The sequence below is a fragment of the Staurois parvus genome, unplaced genomic scaffold, assembly GCF_062004578.1.
Source record: "Staurois parvus isolate SC_StPar_1 unplaced genomic scaffold, SC_StPar_1.0 ptg000137l, whole genome shotgun sequence".
NCBI lineage: Eukaryota > Metazoa > Chordata > Amphibia > Anura > Ranidae > Staurois > Staurois parvus.
In genome coordinates this window covers 13,657,334-13,676,941 of record NW_028317933.1, presented here as the reverse complement: position 1 = coordinate 13,676,941, position 19,608 = coordinate 13,657,334, and the positions used below count along the sequence as shown (strand labels likewise).

Below are 19,608 nucleotides of genomic sequence, written 5' to 3'. Positions count from 1 at the left end.
GTGCTCACACAAAAAGAAATCTTTATAAATCCAACACTGATTTATAGGCACTCATGGGTCTTGCAGAAGAGGAAGATCAAAAACAGCAGTGTTTTTATTATCAACATTTCGATGAAGCTCGGTCCATCTTTCTCAAGACTTGAGAAAATGGACTGAGCTTCATCGAAACGCTGACAATAAAAACACTACTGTTTTTGATATTCCTCCTGCTAGACCTAGTGCCTCTAAATCAGTTTTGGATTTACTGTATAGGTATCTGAAAGTCAAGCTTGGTCCTATCTCCACAGTCATTCTATCAATAAAAGAGACAACCAATAAACCTAAAGCAACAATAGGAGGCATGACTGAGTATGGCCAAGTGTATATTTACAGGAAAAGTAAAAATTTATATAGAACATTTATGTTACTTTAGTTTTCTTTTTTAAAGCTCAAGTTATTCAGGTGTAAAACTAAAGCAGTGAATGGCTCACATATGTGTATGGTGTCAATACTTAGTGGATCTGCACTTCCAATGTGCATCAATCCTTCCTCAAAGTTTCTCTTTCAGTTAGTGAGATCCCAGTACTTCTGGTATCAATCAGTTGCCACTGCCTGTGTTCTGCTCCCTGAGTGACTGATCAATTTAATGTCCAGTGGAGCTTTAAATCATCAGCACTGCCTGAATCAAATGAGAATTCACATGGGCAACCAGCAGTCTCTGCCCAGCTGAACCCAACACCAACCCTTGAATAAATGGATGATTGCATTCTCAATATCAGTACCTGTTACCATCTGAACAAAAGGTTGTGTAGGAACAGAGGGAGGAGGGGCACAGAAACAGATGTAGATGATCTTTACAAAAAGCAGATTTTCTTGTTTTTAAACCAAATGATTTGTTTGTAATAAGTTTAGTTCACAAAAGACTGCAGTATTGCCAACCTCATCTGGAAAGTCCTTTGGATGCGGAGAGGTAAATCGTATCCTCATTTCTGGATCTATCCTGGAGACTTGATCCAAAAGCTCCACAAACCTCAGCCCCCCCTTTTTGGGCTTGTAAATTGTACTAAAACCACGGCTCAGATGAGATGCTTCTGAAGCAGGGAACTGGACTGAAGAAATGTCGCGGTAGCTGTTGACATTTTGACCTAGTAAAGTTACTTCCTTTACTCCCTGAAAAAAAAAATAAAATTAAATGAAAGATATAACTGGTGAGCTTCCAGCTCAGATATTATAATCAAGTGTGCATTGCACTTCAACATTTGTATTTTCTCTGTTATAATATATTTAGACAAACAATGCACATTTACTTACCTGCTCAGACAACATCCTAATTTCTTCCAGGATGGAGTGGACTGGGCGGCTTCGCTCTCGGCCACGAGTGAAGGGGACTATGCAGTAAGTGCACATGTTATCACATCCTCGCATGATGGAGCTGAAAGAAAGTGTGATTAAATAAGAGAACTAACATGAGCCATTATCTGCCTACAGCCGGCCTTACACTATACAATCTGATCATTTATGGAAGATCTAAACGATATATTGCAAAGGAAAACTTACAAACCACATTGCACAGCCAGCAAATAATGTCTAGAGTGCTGGGGAACTGTCAAACTGAGGCCATCAAAAGTATGCTGGATCTGCTCTAGCTGTCAAAGGAGCAGCATCTGTAGTAGCTGTAAGCCCACACTAATAGGGGAAAGACAGTGAAACTGACAGGCAATGCTTTTCAGGGACTCATCCTTTTCCCCTTCCTTGAAAAAGTGGGTATGTCCTTGAAATACATTGCCTGTCAGTTTCAGTCAGGTTCATGGTCTTTCCCCTATCCAAGTGTGTTTTCTATTGCTGCAGATGCGGCTCCTTTGACAGCTATAGTGGGTCCAGTGTGCTTCTGCTGGCCCCAGTTTGACAGTTCCTAAAACACTCTGGCTGGGCTCCAATGTGGATTCTAAGCTTGCCTTTGGAGCTTTACCATGTAAGTGGATACTTCTTTTATTTTTAAATAAACATATTGATATTAACCCCTTTCCTGCACCCTCCTGTTTTATCTCACTGTCAAGACTAGTTTGCCATAGAATGATCCCCCCACTTGTACCATAATAGCTTCAAACGGTTATCTCAAAGCGGCATTATACACTGACAGCAGCAATAGTGTACACCTGTGCACCATGATAGCAATACACCCCACCACCTGCACCAGGACATCCAGAATCAAAGCATAACATGTCATGCTGTAAATCAGTGATCAATGATGTCATAGTGGCTGACCATCAATGAAAATGGTCTGTGACCTTCAAGGCCATAGGGGTCTTCAATGTAAAAGGTCTTTCTCCTGTATCACCAACGTAAAGAGGGTCATTTCTAGCATTAACATGATATGATGGCAAGGAGAGCATTTACTTGCTGAGATGGTTTTACATTAAGCACCACAACACATCACCAGCAGGCCAGGATATTCTGAACTCCCTTCTTGGAGAATTGGTGATGGGTTACTCAGTTCATCTCAGAATTCGTTGAATTTCAGGAGTACAAAAAAAATGAAGCTACAAGGAATTTCTCTGATGATGGCTCTATTGTCTTATGATTGAATGTTAAAGGAACTTACACAAAAGAAGAAATACTGTTTGCAGATGTTTGCACGGGCATGATGTCAGCATAGGTCTCATCTAAGGAAAGGAGAAGATTGGCAGCTTGCTGGCCTGTTTCTGCCACACCAAGAAGTCGAGGCAAATCACGATAGGCATCAGGACCAGCTAGTACATCCACCAGCTTCTCTCTTTGAAGGATTTCCTCTTTCAGGCGTTCTGCCATACATCCTTTACCAAGACATTAAAAAAATCACATCACAATGATTAGCAAAAAGCCTTGTTCAATCATTTTTTCCATCACCTCTGCTGAGTCATTTTACTGCTTTTCCAATAAAAGATTATAATCTGACCTGCTATTCCATCAAAGAAGAGACATACCCTCCCTTTCCATTTCATATGACCCCCGCATGAAATTTCAATTAGACAAAGATGGCTGGAAAACTGGCAGCAACTGCTGAGCTTTCTTATTAGAAAGGCCAGTAGTATCAACAGGTTCTGTAGGATTTCATACAAGTATGAGAAAAATATAAAGGACAGTTTATTAACTTGTAAATGTCACAAAAAATTACCAAGCATTATGTTAATTTCTCCCTAATATCAGACCTAAGGGTAGTTGGCATATATTCGTGCACATACCTAATAGTCCTATCCTCAAAGGACCTTGAGATTTATTTCGAGTTCTCTTGAGATGTGCAAGTTGCTTTAGACGGTTCCAAATGGTCTGTTCTGCTTTTTCTCTGCCAACAAATATCAGAATGGTTTACTTTTGTGTCCATATCTACATCGTCAATGTACTGAAGTAATATATAGTACACCTATACTATAGATTAGTGATACAATAATGTAAGTGTAACATTGGTTTTCCAATGATGAAGGTTTTAGCAGATTTAAAGGATAAGTTCACCTTTGGGAAAATGTTACATGTAGGGTGGAACATGTAACATTTTCCCATAATTGCAACCGTGCCCGCTGCCCCCCCTCCCTCTGACAGATAGTACAGGGAGAAGTTTGCCTGTACTGTCAGATTTAAAACCAATCAATCAATTTTGGTGTAGGGTCAGGGTTCTGCAAGCAAAGTGCTCTACTGTAGCAGGAAAACAGCGTGCTCTCCTCATGGGTCCTCCGTGCACCTCACGCCTCGTTTCGGTAGCCAATCGGAATGAAGGAGCCTGAGAGGTGCTTGCAGAACCCTGATTTTGGAATCCTACACCAAACTGGGAGGAGGAAGATCTGTTGCTGCATCCATAAAGGAGGGACCCACTTTCTGTGACCGGACCAGCTTTGTTTCCTTCTGGATTGAGGATCCATGGGCTTTGGGATATATACTGCGTTTATATATCTTCTTTCTGGTGAGTGCGTTTTTCAGCCACTTCCTCACGGATCACCAACATTGAATTCCCACTTGTCACTTGACATGTTTTTATGAACTGGACTTGCAGTGGACTCCTTTCTGTTTTATGATTACTACCCTCAGCGCTGCACTATTTTTTATGTTATTCTGTTTAAGTAGATATCAGTTGCTTAGAGTGCTTAGCTGCTGTTTAGGACCAGCGCTCACTGTTCTTTTCCCTTTTAGATTGCATTTGCAACCTGCTGTACTTTTTTTTTTTTTTTTTTAACCCATGTGAAAACACCACAATGGTGTAAAGCCTGGTTCACACCTGTTCGTTTTTTGGTGCTTTTTGCAGAAACGCACTACAGTCCATTTAACATAATTTCCAATTGGACATGTACACATCTATGCTTTTTCAGCTGTTACATTTTTGGAAAGGGTCAGGGACATTTTTAAATGTAAAACGGTGCGTTTCTGGTTGAATAGACTTCAATGGAGTCACTGCAGAAAAGCATGTAGTGCATTTTTGACGCATTTGTGAAGCATTTTTGACACGTGTCATGTATTTTAATCTGCCCAACAAAAAATTGGCCAAAAAGAGCATAAAAAAATGCAAAATGCATGAAAACCGCGTTAAAAACACATGTGCAAAAAGCACTGCAGAAACAGATCAAAAGCAAACTGCATAGCTGTGAACCAGGCCTAAGCCAGGCTCATTAAAATACATACATTTTTCCTGTATATGCAATCGTACTGCATTTAAAAATGCATATTTTGAGCCCTAAATTACATTTCATTTATATAGGAGTTGTCAAAAGATGTGAGCAGTTGTTAACCCTGAAATCATTTTTCACTTATACAGTCAAATTTAGGAAACCCCCACTATATGTTTGTTATGTGTTCCAATTCACACAGCATACCTAAAATTGATTAAAAAATGAAAGCAGTTACCAATGTGCAACTAGGGACAAACTAAAGGACAGGTAAACATACACTATATTGCCAAAAGTATTGCGACACCCCTCCAAGTCATTGGATTCAGGTGTTCCAATCACCTCCATGGCCACAGGTGTATACAATCAAGCACCTAGGCATGCAGACTACGTCTACAAACATTTGTGAAAGAATGGGTCGCTCTCAGGAGTTCAGTGAATTCAAGCATGGTACCGTGATAGGTTGCCTCCTGTGCAATAAGTCCATCCGTGAAATTTCCTTGCTACTAAAAATTTCACGTTCAACTGTTAGTGGTATTATAACAAAGCGGAAGCAACTGGGAACAACAGCAACTCAGCCATGAAGTGGTAGGCCACGTAAAATGACAGAGAGGGGTCAGCGCAAGCTCACCAACTGTCTGCAGCGTCAATAGCTAAAGACCTCCAAACTTCATGTGGCCTTCATATTAGCACAACAACAGTGCGTAGAGAGTTTCATGGAATGGGTTTCCATGGCCGAGCAGCTGCATCCAAGCCTTACATCACCAAGTGCAATGCAAGGCGTTGGATGCAGTGGTGTAAAGCACGCCACTACTGGACTCTAGGAGACGTGTTCTCCGGAGTGACGAATCACGCTTCTCTGTCTGGCAATTTGATGGATGTGTCTGAGTTTGGTGGTTGCCAGGAGAACGGTACTTGCCTGACTGCATTGTGCCAAGTGTTAAGTTTGGTGGACGGGGGATTATGGTGTGGGGTTGTTTTTCAGGGGCTGAGCTTGGCCCCTTAGTTCCAGTGAAGGGAACTCTTAAGGCGTCAGCATACCAAGACTTTTTGGACAATTTTATGCTCCCAACTTTGTGAGAACAGTTTGGGGATGGCCCCTTCCTGTTCCAACATGACTGCACACCAGTGCGCAAAGCAAGGTCCATAAAGACATAGATGAGAGAGTTTGGGGTGGAGGAAATTGACTGGCCTGCACAGAGTCCTGACCTCAACCCGATAGAACACCTTTGGGATGAATTAGAGCGGAGACTGCGAGCCAGGCCTTCTCATCCGACATCAGTGCCTGGCCTCACAATTTCGCTTCTGGAAGAATGGTCAAACATTGCCATAGACACACTACTAAACCTTGTGGACAGCCTTCAGAAAAGAGTTGAAGTGGTTATAGCTGCAAATGGGGGGCCAGCTCAATATTGAACCCTACGGAATAAGACTGGGATGCCATTAAAGTTCATGTGCGTGTAAAGGCAGGCCGACCAATACTTTTTGCAATATAGTGTACATTGTACCACCTAAGCCTTGGGATCTTTAGCCCTTTTATGACAGTGTTAACATCTAGTTTACAACGGAAAATGAGATTTGCCAGCACAGTACAGACAGGATTAATTACGGTAAACATACTTTCCCAGTTGACTACTTAAAATTACGTAAAAGAGGACCGCTAAACCGTTTTTAAGAAAGAAAAATGTAAGCAACAATGCCGATTCTGATATGTCAATGGGGACATGTAACAAATATACAGTATATGTTATCCAAAAGTGGAAATAGTGTACAAATAAAAAGTGCGCTAATTATTCACAAAACATGCAAGGATAAACGATAAAAATAAATAAATTCATAAATATAAACATAAGTCCAGCCACCATAACAGTGATAGTCCAATATCAACTTAATGTCAATCTTGAAAACAAACACCCATGTGCAAATCCAACACCAGATGAAATGAATACACTCACCAGAGCTATATGCTGAATATATTATAAACCAGCATGATAGCATTTTGCTCTGGGAGCGATGATCTGCAGGATATCCCAGTAGAGGAACAATAGTGATCCAATCAGCACATATGGAACAGCTAGGCAGCACATATGGAACAGCTAGGCAGCACATATGGAACAGCTAAGCAGCAAATGATCTTCCAATAACTTGGGCAAAGCTCGAGGAATAAGAAGAGATATGATGGTGCAGTACGTTTAAAACCAGTAAAATTTTATTAATAAAGTATTGCACTCACAAAGAAGGTGTCTAGCCGACACCAGCAATGACAGCCTCTAAAATGCCACATCCACAAGGGAAAAACCAAGGGACGAACCTCCTGCACTGCGATCAACACAGCCGACAGCTAGGAGGAACGTTCCAACGTCACATCCACTAGGCCAGGCCCAACGCGTTTCGTCACTTGACGTCTTCAAAAGGGGAAATAGACTCTAAATGTAAACCCCTGACCACTTCTACCAAACCCTGCATGAACACAGGGATGTCCAGATCTGAAAATATCATCCTCACTACCATAGGTGACTGCAACATTTTGTTAGTTGAGGAAATTTTAAGTGCTTTTATGACCTTTATATGCATTTTCTATAAAGCCTTATTTACATATGAAGTCTGTATCACACCTAAAAATAAAAAAGGTTGATGATAACCTACATAGCCTTGCTTAAGCTCACCATATACAGAGTAGTCTTTTTCTGTTCCCTTTCATAACTTGTGTTGTTTTCGGTTAGCACATCCCAACACATATACGGTATTTGATTGATAGTGCAGCTTGTATTGTATTTATGATATTTAATGGTAAAGCAAACAATAGCGGACAACAGAAAATACACGTAAATGACATTCAGTTTGAAATGAAGGCTTTACCTGATTGAACATGTAACCAGAAGGATCACATCAGCCTAAAATAAAAAGAGAGAATGAATACCTGAAAGGTTGCAGTAAAGGTGCTAATAAATCTAAAATGAACACTACCTTAGGCTGAACTCCATGAAACATCTAAATACACAGATTAAATACATACATACATACATACAGACAAAGGATTTTCTAGTTATGTCAATTTACTTTTGAGATTTACACAGCCTGTCTGGCAAGGGACCAGATTTTTCTCTACTGCAGTAAAGAACACTTTCAGGTCTCCTTCCCACCCTTACCGTGACTGGACAATGAAGGGGAAGCAGGCAACCGATGAGACTCACTTCGCTCTCTTCAACTATCAACATGTGAATTGATTGGCTTCTTGTGTTTCTTCTTCCTCTTCCAGTCTGAGCTCATTGTACAGAGGCTGATTCCATGTCAAGCTCAGGTTCTTACACTGCTTGCATTTCTCAAAATACATTTAAAGCCTAACTTCATGTTTTAATAGTTAATTTTGCCAAGCTGGCCTAGACAAACTAACTATTCCCTTCATTAACACATACAGCAGCTGTCAGTGCTCTATGAACTCTTAAGTAGCCTTATGAATGAACACAAAGCTTCCTCTGAGTTGGAGATTGGGAATCATTCACCCGCCTCTCCACCTCACCCAGAGGAAGTTTTGCATTCAAAAAACTACAAGACTTTCTGTGAATGGCTAAACAGCGCTCAGCCCATCTTGAGTTTGTTCCAGGAGCAGGATAGGAAATTCCCCATTCTGCTGCCAGAACACAGTGCTGTATACTGTATGTAGCTGGTGCTACACACAACTCACGCAGTGCTGATGGCCGCTGTATGTGCTAGTGAAGGAAATTGTTTGAAATGGCTCAGTGTAAACAAACTATTTAAAGTTCAATGAAAGATGGAGTTAAGCTTTTATTATGTATTGCTGAATAGAAAGCTGCATTACTATGTGTCTTTTGTATTTACTAAGAATTCAGCCGTGAAAAAAAAGAATATGGATTAAATCTGCCTATTTAGAACTGTTTTAACCAGATGTTGTTTTTTTATTGTTGGTATGTTCTTGGTTTTGTTCCTTTCCCCCATTTATGCTTACATCTAAAACAGGGAGGAATAAAAGGTAAAAGGAAAAAGTAAGGTATTGTCAAGATGGCTATGGATCCTGATGTTCTCTGTTTTGATTGGTTACTATTTCTGTTATTCTGTCTATTACAGGATCTGCGGATCCACATTGTTCTATTTATGTGTAATCCTGTTGTTGCAGTAACATCATTGTAGATTCTGTAAGCACTGTTCCATTTTTTAAATTGTCTTGGCAATAAAAGTTGTTTGGATTTAAAAAAAAAAAAAAAAAAAGAACTGTTTCATTATCCAGAGGAAGTAAGACTGCATGACACAAGTATGAAGGAAGGAACTGCAATAAGGAGACTGTCACTGGGGACCCCATCAGAAAGTAACTCAGCCCATAAACATTCACCATGAAAAATCAGTTTAGCATAACCTGACCAGGAGTAAATGAGCCTATACTGCCCACATAAGTCCACACAACCAGCCCACACTCTTCAGGCATGAAAATAAACATACTATTCTAATTATTTCCTGTCATCTCTTCCCTGCAGCTGATCACATAATCTCCACAAAGAAGTCTTGTGACATGAAGTTCAGGCACATTCAATCAGTCGGTGGTGGTGGGGGCATTTAAAAGAACAGTATTCTTACTTTACACCCCGATCACACCTCTGAGATTTAAAATTGTGCGATTTGTGTGCAATTTCAAGTGTACAATCAAAATGCACACGTTCCTGCATTAAAAATGGCAGTGTGTATAAGTGGGTGCTGCAGCGACCGTCGATCACATGCCTGATGAAGGGGTCCTGCGAGACTCTGAAACGTTGCCTTGCTGTAACTATGTGATCAGTCATTAAAACCTTTGGACCCATATTGGTGATCCTCGGTGTGCTGGTGACATTCTCCCTTGTGTGCAGTTTCAGCGCAATTTCAAATGCAAATTTCTGAAGACTTTATTGCTACTTTTCAACAATTTCTTGCAATTTGCAGTGCGATTTCCACTATAGTCTATGTATGTGAAATCGCAACAAAAAACTGCAGAAAAAGTAATTCAAGAACTACTTTAGAAATCACACTCCAGCACAGGAGCGGACTGACCATTTGGAAACTTGGGCACTGCCTGAGGGCCCGGGGTCAGTAGGGGGCCCCATGAGATGCCCCTGGTACCTTTTTAATAGGCTTTTTTGAGTTTGGGCAAGGACACAGGGGCCCCATGATCCCCTATTGCCCGGGGGCCCCATGAGTTGTCAGTCCGCCCCTGCTCCAGCAAATCACACAAGACACTGACATACACTAGATGCGATTTCAATTTGCAAATCACCCCCGAAATCGCACATGTATGAACAGGCACTGATCAGAGCAAAATTTCCAATGCCATGGCTAGAGTTTGCAGGACGTATTAAGAAAGGTAAGCTATTGACACCTCTTCAATTTCAGCAACGTATGTGAACATAAAACTCTAAATTCCAGGTCATGATTGATAAAAGGTAATATTTCGGTCATGTAAGGATATTGGATTGAAAAACCCACTATCCATTGCTATGTCCTATGAACAGAGGAACCAAGATATCTCCCATCTGTAATATTATTAACCCAAACTTATATAAGTCCCGTAAAGTACCAGCGCACCTCGGTTTACAAATGCCTCAGTTAACGTAATTTTCGGCTTCCGAATGAAAATCCATTGAAAGTAATGCCCGATTTAAGAATTTTTTTTCGCAATACAAACAGATTAATTGGTTTTCAATGCATTTACAAATTTTTTTTAATCATGTCCCTGTACAGTACTATGCCTTTAAACTGCACTTTATAAAGAGTTTTGAACTGATAAGACTCTTTTTTTATTTTTTTCTGACCTCCGGAATGGATTAATTGGTTTTCAATGCATTTATGAAATTTTTTTTAATCATGTCCCTGTACAGTATTTATACCTTTAAAGTGCACTTTATAAAGAGTTTTGAACAAGTAAAATACTTTTTTGTTTACTTTTTTCTGACTGGAACGGATTAACTGGTTTTCAATGCATTCCTATGGGAGACCGCGTTTCGGTTTATGAATTTTTTGCAATACGAAAAGTCCCGCATAAAGCATTAAATTCGTTAACCAAGGTACGCCTGTACGCCTATCACACAAGTTCCTGAAAATGGCTTTGTAATAGGTGGGAGCTACAGTGGCTGCTTGCTGGGAACCGGTATCGACATAAAGTTAAAGTGGTTGTAAAGGCTCAAAGTTTTTTAACTTCATGCATTCTATGCATGAAAGTAAAAACTACCTGTGTGCAGCAGCCCCCCTCCCCAAATACATACCTGAGCCTCATCACGATCCAGCAATGTGCACAAGAGCCTCAGATTTCTGGAATCTCTCTCTCCTCATGGCTGAGACCATAGCAGGATCCAATGGCAACAGCAGGAGCCAATGAGGAGAGAGAGGGCGCAGGAAAGAGAAGCGGTGCTGTGTGTGAATGGACACAGAGCAGCGGCTCGGGAGCGAACATGCTTGGATGAGCTGCTTGCTCTGGGGGCAGAAGGGAGGGGCCAGGAGCGCCAGCGGGGGATCCCAAGAAGAGGAGGATCGGGGCTGCTCTGTGCAAAACACAACACAGAGCAGGTAAGTATGACATTTTTTTTTTTTTAATTGCCTTTTATACGACTTAGGCATATATTGTTAGCACACTAACGATCTTTGAAATTGCATCCAAACGTTTACTGAAGTGATCATGCCTGGGATCCTGTGCTGCCCCAAAATGTCACAATTTTATGCTGTGATGTGATAGTTTCAATAAACGTTTGGTTGCTATTTCAAAGATACTTGGTATACTGGCTATATCCACAAAAAAAAAAAAAAAAGCTGTATGAACAATAAATTGATCTACATGGACCACTTCAGTGTTTCTACAGAGGTTTCATTACCTCAGCTGCTGTATTAATCCTGACGTATCCATTTTTCTGTAAGACAGACCAGGCAATTTCTGTATCATTCACGTTCATCTGACATCCATACGTCTCAAAATATACTAAAGAAATAAAGACATAATATATTAATCTCACTTGACACACAGATTGCCCTCTAATGTATTACATAACTCTAAAATAGAGCTACTGCCCCCAAATATTAAAAATATACATTTGCTTTTGTTGCAACAAAAATTAGTTTAGTAAATAACCATGTGAATGAGCCCTTAAACCAAACCCGCACTGACCTTTGTTGCTACAGACACTGTGGACCAATTTATCCTCAATATTATAGAAGAACTAAAGCTATGCAAGTCATTCTCTGTACAGCTAAGCTCACCTAGTTAGACCTTCCAAGAACACCTGCATTGTGATTACATTAGTGATTCGAGACTGTAAAGTTATCAAATCACTTTTAGAAAATTAGAGCAGCAGGAGCCAAACTGACAATAATATGATTTCTGTGCTTTTGGGGTAAGTTTAAAAAAACCCCAAACATTTATTTAAAAATCAATTAACTTAAAAAAATAAAACTTTCCCCAAAGCAAGTTAACAATAAGCAATGTGTAAGGGGCTCATGTACACTGCAGCTGCTAAACTGACGTTCAGGAGCTGTTTTTTTTTCAGCAGCCCCTGAACTCTCCCTAATGTTTTCCTATGTGTCCATGTACACATAATCATTTACAGGCAGTTGAGTTCACAGTCGGTTTTTTTGAATACACCAAACTTGAGTTCAGGAGTAGATTTTACCAGCGTTTCAAACGCCAAACGCTTGTAAACACGGTTAACTGCATTTAAAAGGGTTTGCGTTTAGAATCGTTTTTTAACTGTTCCATATCCAGATGCTGTCCAGAGCCTTTTTCATCATCAGAAATGCATGAAAAGCGTTTTCCATGTATTCAAATGGACCCGGTACACCTGCGCAGTCAGTTCCCGGTTTTGTGTGAAGAAAAAATGGTAGAATGTGCCGCATTATACTCATGATGGGATCCATAGTGAATACAACCAGAAAAGACAGGTTATCTCAACACATACTGCTCTCTCTGCTTCTGCTCTCTATTCCTCTCGAAATGTCTGAAATAGTTATTTACTATTTTCAGTGCATTCTGGGCATTTGGGAAGGTCTCCTGAGGTTATCTTTTAAAAACGCTTCTAAATGCAACCGCTCATAAACGCGGTATGCAAACACAGCTAAACTGACGGTTTTTAACCTACGTTTTCCAGCAGTTTCCATCGTTCAGAAGAGTTTTCCAAACGCCCCGTGTACATGAGCCCTAAGGCTCGATTCACACTGCCGAGGCTTGGGATCCAACTTGTGAGACCCCAAGTTGCATGACATGTAAAATCCCATGTTAGTCAATGAGAGCTGTCTTAATCAGCACTACTGAAGTCATTCCGACTTTAGAAAAAGTACTACTTCAAAGACACTTCTATCCGACTTGTGCCCATGGACTTTAACCACTTGCCTACCGGACACTTATACCCCCTTCTTTACCAGGCCAATTTTCAGCTTTCAGCGCTGACGCACTTTGACAATTGCGCGGTCATGCAAGATTGTACCCATATGAAATTTTTATCATTTTTTTCCTCACAAATAGAGCTTTCTTTTGGTGGTATTTAATCGCTGCTGGGCACTTTACTTTTTGCGCTATAAACAAAAAAAGTGCAAATATTTTGGAGAAAAAAAAAAGTTTCTTTGTTACTATTATAAAAATTTTCAAACAGGTAATTTTTCTCCTTCACTGATGTGCATTGATGAGGCAGCACTGATGGCCACTAATAGGTGGCACTGATAGGCGGCACTGATAGACAGCACTGATAGGTGGCACTGACTGGCACAACCGCTGGGCACTGACTGGCAGCACTGCTGGGCTGCACTGATGGGCACAGGTGGGTGGCACTGGTGCGCACAGGTAGGTGGCACTGCTGAGCACAGGTGGGCGGAACTGGTGGGTGGCATTGATCATCAGTGCCCTGATGATCGGTGCCGATCCCTGCTCTGACAACTGCCGGTTCCCGGCAGTACTTTCCTCACGCTCTGACAGCGTGAGAAAAGTGCAGCCGAGAACCAGCAATTGCATTTCCCGGTGATCAGCGTGTTATTGGACACGGCTGATCACGTGATAAAAGGCCGCTGTGATTGGCCTTTTACCACATCACGTGATCAGCTGTGTCCATAGGACACAGCGATCACGGAGCTCACCGGGTGTGCACCCCCGAGGGCGCGCAGGAGAGCGCGTTCTGGGAGGACGTCATAGGACTCCCTCCCAGAACTGGCCGGCCGCAATGTAGCCATCATTCGGCTATCTGCGGTTGGCAAGTAGTTAATGGAAGTCGCCTCCAAGTCGGATTCTCATCTATATTGATATTTGGATCTGACATTACAGGAAGATTACCCAGGCATCCCCTGAAAATGTCTTCAGAGTCGCTTCATAGTACTCAAAGTGGCCTGGCAAAGTCCCACTGTAAATCACGCGACTTTCAGATTGCAGTAGTGTGAACTGAGACTAAGAGAGACTTTCCTTTCTCTCGGTCCACTGAACAAACCTTTATTATTCACTGGTGGTGAAGAACAGTCAGTGATATAATGAGGTACATCATCCTCTACAGGTGGAGGCACAGCCACTGCTGGAGTAGTGCTAGCAATAAACTCTTTAAGATGTGGGCCTGCAGCCAGCCTGGAACTGAACTCATCCTTCCTGGTCGCAGCTTTCTGAGAGCCAGAGACACCAGTACATAAAAGTCTCCAGGACAGCAAGATTTTGGCTCGGGAAAGAAGGCGAGATAACTTCAATGGTTCCATTGGCGGCACCTAAGACCTGCAGTACATGAATACAGCAAAGGAAAAAAAAAACCTGATTTACTACAACAGATTAGGAAAACACAACAATTGTGACAAATATAAAATCAATTTCAATTTAAAGCAGAACTCTGGATATGTATTAAAATAAAACCTATTAGGGTAAAAGAATAGGAGCCGTCTCCACTGACTTGTTTTTAAAGTATCTGTTCTTCCCTTCATTGCTTGGTAAACCACTGATCCAGAATAGGGACTGACAAGGGTAATATGGGAAAATCAAAGCCAGTCATCAGATCTTTCTAGTCCAGCCCAAACCTTTTGTTTTTTTTTAATGTTTTGTTTTTTTGTTTTGTATGAGGGAGAGGGCTACAACCTTCTGGCTGTCTGTGTCTCTCTTCTGAAGATTGACCTTCACTGTCCCAGTTAGAAGGTGTCAAGCAGACAGGAAGTGATGCAATATTTGTGTGATGGGGCACAAACAGCAACACACTTTATTTATTTATAAGGTGTCATAGGGAAAAGTTAGTCCCTCTGTCAGGTTTTTATTACTGTGTCTTCCTGGGCTAGTGACACTCATGCTAGTTCATTTTTTTTACTGGTGTCACTGGGACAGGAAGTAACTTTCTAACCAGGACATGTACAGCAGTAACAAACCTGACTCTTACCCACAAAACATTTGACTGGATTTGGAGTTGAATCACTTTGCCTCTCACACCTGTTCACCCCTATGGATCAGAGCAATTTTAAAATTTCTGTTTTGGACCCGTTTAATCGACAATAACTTTGTCATTACTTAAATTAATACTGAAGGCTTAAATGTTGTTTGGAAAAAAATAACAAACATGTCATACTTACCTGCCCTGTGTAGTGGTTTTGCACAGAGTGGCCCAGATCCTCCTCTTCTTGGGTCTCCCGCCAGTGCTCCTGGAACCTCTCTCCTGTTGGGTGCCCCCACAGCAAGCAGCTTGCTAAGGGGGCACCCCCAAGCAGGCATGTTCCCAAGCCGCTGCTCCATGTGTCACATCATCACAGCACACAGGGGTGCCATAAATGTGCACTGCGCATGCATGGCTCAGTGTACATTAAAGTAGAACTCACTGCATCTGAGTACTACAAACCAAAAATGCTATATAATTAATTTTTAATATTAAAAACTAATTCTTCCATCCATTCATGTCTCCATGCTTCATGTTGCTATGAAATCATTTTGAAAAACACATTTCTGGCCATGAGCATCCTGAGTAAGGGCAGATGATTTATGCAGCAGTTACTTCCTGGAATCCATCTACCCTTAGCTCAGGCATTACTGAGCTGAGAACCCTCCCCTCTTGAAGACTCCTGGGATGTATGATATAATTTGCCGAGGCACGGAAACTAGGAAGTAAATGAAGGAATGCAAAAAAAAAAAGATTAAAACAATCAGGGATGTTCGATTCCTATTGCCCGATGCCCCGGGACATGCAGTTCCAGGCACCAGGCAAGAGGGTTTTTTTTTTAACATTTAGGCCAGGCAAGCAGCAGGGTTTAGTACCGGCAGTCGGCTCTCTTGTAAAATCAATCCAAGCAGCTAACAGGCCACTGGATTGTTTTTACGAGCAGCAAGAGGAGATGTTCCCCCCTCCTTCCACCTTCTGCAGGCTGTCCGGTCACTATGTCATCTCCCCCTGCTGTCGACCGGTTGGATAAATCAGACAGAAGCGGTCTCGTGTGAGCCAGGGGTTGTCAGCCTGATGTCACGACTTCCCTCATCTCCAATAGGTGGAGGCACGCTCTGGTCCAGTCCCACTCCATGCCGCCCTTTGGCGGAGAGTGCGAATTGACACTGTTAATAGTGATGACTGATGTTTGTGTGCCCGATGGGGTGTCACAGTGCTCGAAATGGGAGATGGCCACACTGGCCCTAATCACGTTCTTCTAGGCAGCCACCTTTGTGTTAGCATGGAGCTGCTAGAGTCTAAAGTCAGGGGGCTACCCAGATGAGGGGAACGTCACCCTACCGTACTACCCGCCTAACACCTCTGTCTACTGGCCTCCTCTGCCAATTGTCCCACACATGTGAACTATCACCGCAAACGTCAGATCACAGGCAGTAATTCTAGCACCAGACCTTATCTGTAAATCTAAAGTGTTAACCTGTAAAGGCTTTTAAAAAGTCGCTTATGGACATAGTGACATTTACATCGTTTGTTGCCGTTGCACGGGCATGCAAAAAATGTTAGGTATCTATTTACGTTTAATCCATTTTTATTATGGAGTATTAGCAAATATTACAGAAGTACGTCGCATTTATACAAAGCATATGAATAACTGTGCCACAAACATAACAACCTCATATGAAACACAAAAATAATATATTATAAAGCAGTAGAAGAGGGGAATAATGCACAAACCATCTTGCACCAGATATATGCAAAGCCTTAGGGAAAATTAGATTATATCCAATTCAATGAAGAAAAATATTATCCGGAACGCAAGTGAAATATCAAAGCACCCTGTAAAATAAATTATACCATTCTACTATGAAGCTGTTATTAGATAGAACAAGAGAAAAGTAGGAAACAAAAAAAAGAAAGAGAAATGAGAGAAAAAAAAAAACACACACACATGGGGGGGGGAAGAATTTGATTAGCAGAAGGACTGTCGACCTACACTGAAATAAAGGAGTCAAAGCCCATTGAAAATCTGAAGTGAGACCACACTATCCACATAAGCTTGAATGATTCGGATTTATTCTTGTCCCATCCAATCATCCTTTCCATATGTTCAATCTTGTCAACCTCACAAGTCCATTCAGCTATAGACGGAACCTCAGTCTGACGCCAATGCCTGGCGATCACAGAACGAGCGGTCATAATAAAGTGGCGTACTAGACTTCTAATTTTCTTATATAAACCTGGCAGCATAGACCAGGGAGGGAAAATGGCTAATTAGACCCAATTTGGACATTCACTTAGGGGTGTACTCACTTTTGTTGCCAGCAGTTTAGACATTAATGGCTGTGTGTTGAGTTATTTTGAGGGGACAGTAAATTTACACTGTTATACAAGCTGTACACTCACTACTTTACATTGTAGCAAAGTGTCATTTCTTCAGTGTTGTCACATGAAAAGATAGAATAAAATATTTACAAAAATGTGAGGGGTGAACTCACTTCTGTGAGATACTGTATGTATAGGCAGGGTGGTTTACAGAAGTCGGTTGACAAATCGACTTCTGTACAGCCACCCTGCCATATTTTTGCTGCTCCACAAGTGCTGTCGGCTGTCGGCTGCTGATCTGTTTAATCTGATGGCACAGAAGTCGCACCACCCTCAGAATACACAGGCACAATGGGAGGATTTCCCTGTACACCTTTGGATGGGGAAAAATCAGGTAATTGTGCCTATTCATAACTAGTTCTTTGCATTATACGCTGGAAATTATTTTTAAAAGATAAACAACTACAACTATTAACCTTGGCCGGGGATGAATGGGGGGTCCTGGGTTCTAAGAAATGTGCTAGCAAAAAATAAAAAATATTAAAAGTTTAAGTCGCATTAAACCCCCTTTCTTTTTTAAAAGCCCCACACGTTCATAAAAGCACCTATGCCTAATATGAAAACATCAACCCTTCATATTTTTCATTCGTGGAAAATGTATTTTTTTATCAGGACAAGTAGATTGGAATACTGATTTAGTCCCTTGGTCAAGTAGTTTTTTAAAAAAAAATTCACACCCCTTAACAAGTAAATATGATATACTTTCCTATCTATTTACTAAAGCTAGCAGCCAGGGGCGGACTGACAACTCATGGGGCCCCCGTGTCCTTGCCCAAACTCAAAAAAGCCTATGAAAAAGGTACCAGGGGCATCTCATGGGGCCCTCTACTGACCCCGGGCCCTCAGGCAGTGCCCGAGTTTCCAAATGGTCAGTCCGCCCCTGATAGCAGCATAAGAAATATGCTGATTGAGAGAGTGAAGTTCCACTTTAATGCTGACAGGGAGGGAGAAGCAATTATGGCAGACGAGACCAATAGGGTCCTGCGTATCACTGATCTGTCCAGCTCAGCATTCATATGTCATACACTAACAGAGACAGCGCTGATTTCTGTGAGGCTTGAGGAATAACGAGATTTAAAGGAGACAATTACTAAGGAGGCATACAGCCTGCCATTGCTGGTCTCTCCTTTCCTAAACTGGCCGCTGTCTGTCATACTGAATCACTATTCTCTAACCTAAAGCAAATATGCAGATCAGGGAGTTCTAAATCACTCTGACTTCACTGGCTGCATACTTAAGACAGGTGAAGAGCCAGAGACAGCAAGGCAGCTAGCATTATCAGAAGAGCAGCAGCTCCACATCTCTCTCAGTACAGAGCCCCTTATTGTGTAGCCATGCTGTTCCATGGATATGCCAGCAGATTCAACTACACCAGGGGTAGGCAACCTGTGGCTCTCTAGCTGTTGTGGAACTACAATTCCCATGAGGCATTGCAAAGATTACAAAACTGATAGTTACAGCTATGACTTGCAGAGGCATGATGGAACTTGTAGTCCTGGGGCTCTCAGGTTGCCTACCCTTGACCTAGACTGAGTCCCCCTGCCTTCTAAGCATGCACTCCTCCTGAACACGTGTCTCACAGTACTTTGCAGCCAGTATCACAGCATACACAAGTATACTCACTCATATCCCTATAAAATAGGAGTCAGGTGAGCAGGAGATCCGATCAGCCTGCACAGCACACACGTGCCCCTCCACAGACAGAGGACAGGAAGAAACAATGACGTCATCAGCCTGAGCCGAGCTCTGCACTACCACAGCGACATCTAGTGACAGAATGTGTAATGGCAGAAGGATACTACTTATGTATTGTAAATAGAAAAATGCCCATTGTCTGTATTGTAATTGTAAATGAAGTATCTGCAGAACAGTGAGTACCTGAATACTAGGGAATATCTAGCTTTAACCACTTGCCCTCCTGAGAATGTACCCCCCCCTTCCTGACCAGGCCATTTTTTGCGATACGGCGCTGCATTACTTTATCTGACAATTGTGCAGTCATGCAACACTGCACCCAAATGAAATTTATGTCCTTTTTCCCAAAAAATAGAGCTTTCTTTTGGTGTATTTGATCACTTCTGCGGCTTTTAACTTTTGCATTATAAACAAAAAAGACCAACAATTTAAAAAAAAAATTATATATATATATATATATATATATATATATATTATTTTCTACTCTAAAACATATCCAATAAAAAAAATTGAAAATCCATTTTCTTCATAAATTTAGGCCAAAATGTATTCTGCTACATATTTTTGGTAAAAAA

At 41.4% G+C, this 19,608-nt stretch overlaps 1 protein-coding gene across 1 annotated transcript in view; it reads right to left on the bottom strand.

The window, feature by feature from the left end:
• CDK5RAP1 (CDK5RAP1 mitochondrial tRNA methylthiotransferase) overlaps positions 1-19,064 on the bottom strand; it is a 33,560-nt gene extending 14,496 nt beyond the window's left edge. The window contains exons 1-8 of the mRNA XM_089673376.1: positions 18,962-19,064; positions 14,048-14,319; positions 11,459-11,562; positions 7,470-7,504; positions 3,201-3,301; positions 2,582-2,792; positions 1,291-1,411; positions 919-1,149 (exon numbers count right to left, since the gene is read on the bottom strand). Of these exons, the coding sequence (XP_089529502.1) occupies positions 919-1,149; positions 1,291-1,411; positions 2,582-2,792; positions 3,201-3,301; positions 7,470-7,504; positions 11,459-11,562; positions 14,048-14,303 (1,059 nt within the window). The 5' untranslated portion in view covers positions 14,304-14,319; positions 18,962-19,064. The remainder of the gene's footprint in view (positions 1-918; positions 1,150-1,290; positions 1,412-2,581; positions 2,793-3,200; positions 3,302-7,469; positions 7,505-11,458; positions 11,563-14,047; positions 14,320-18,961) is intronic.
• Between the last annotated feature and the right edge of the window lie 544 nt (positions 19,065-19,608).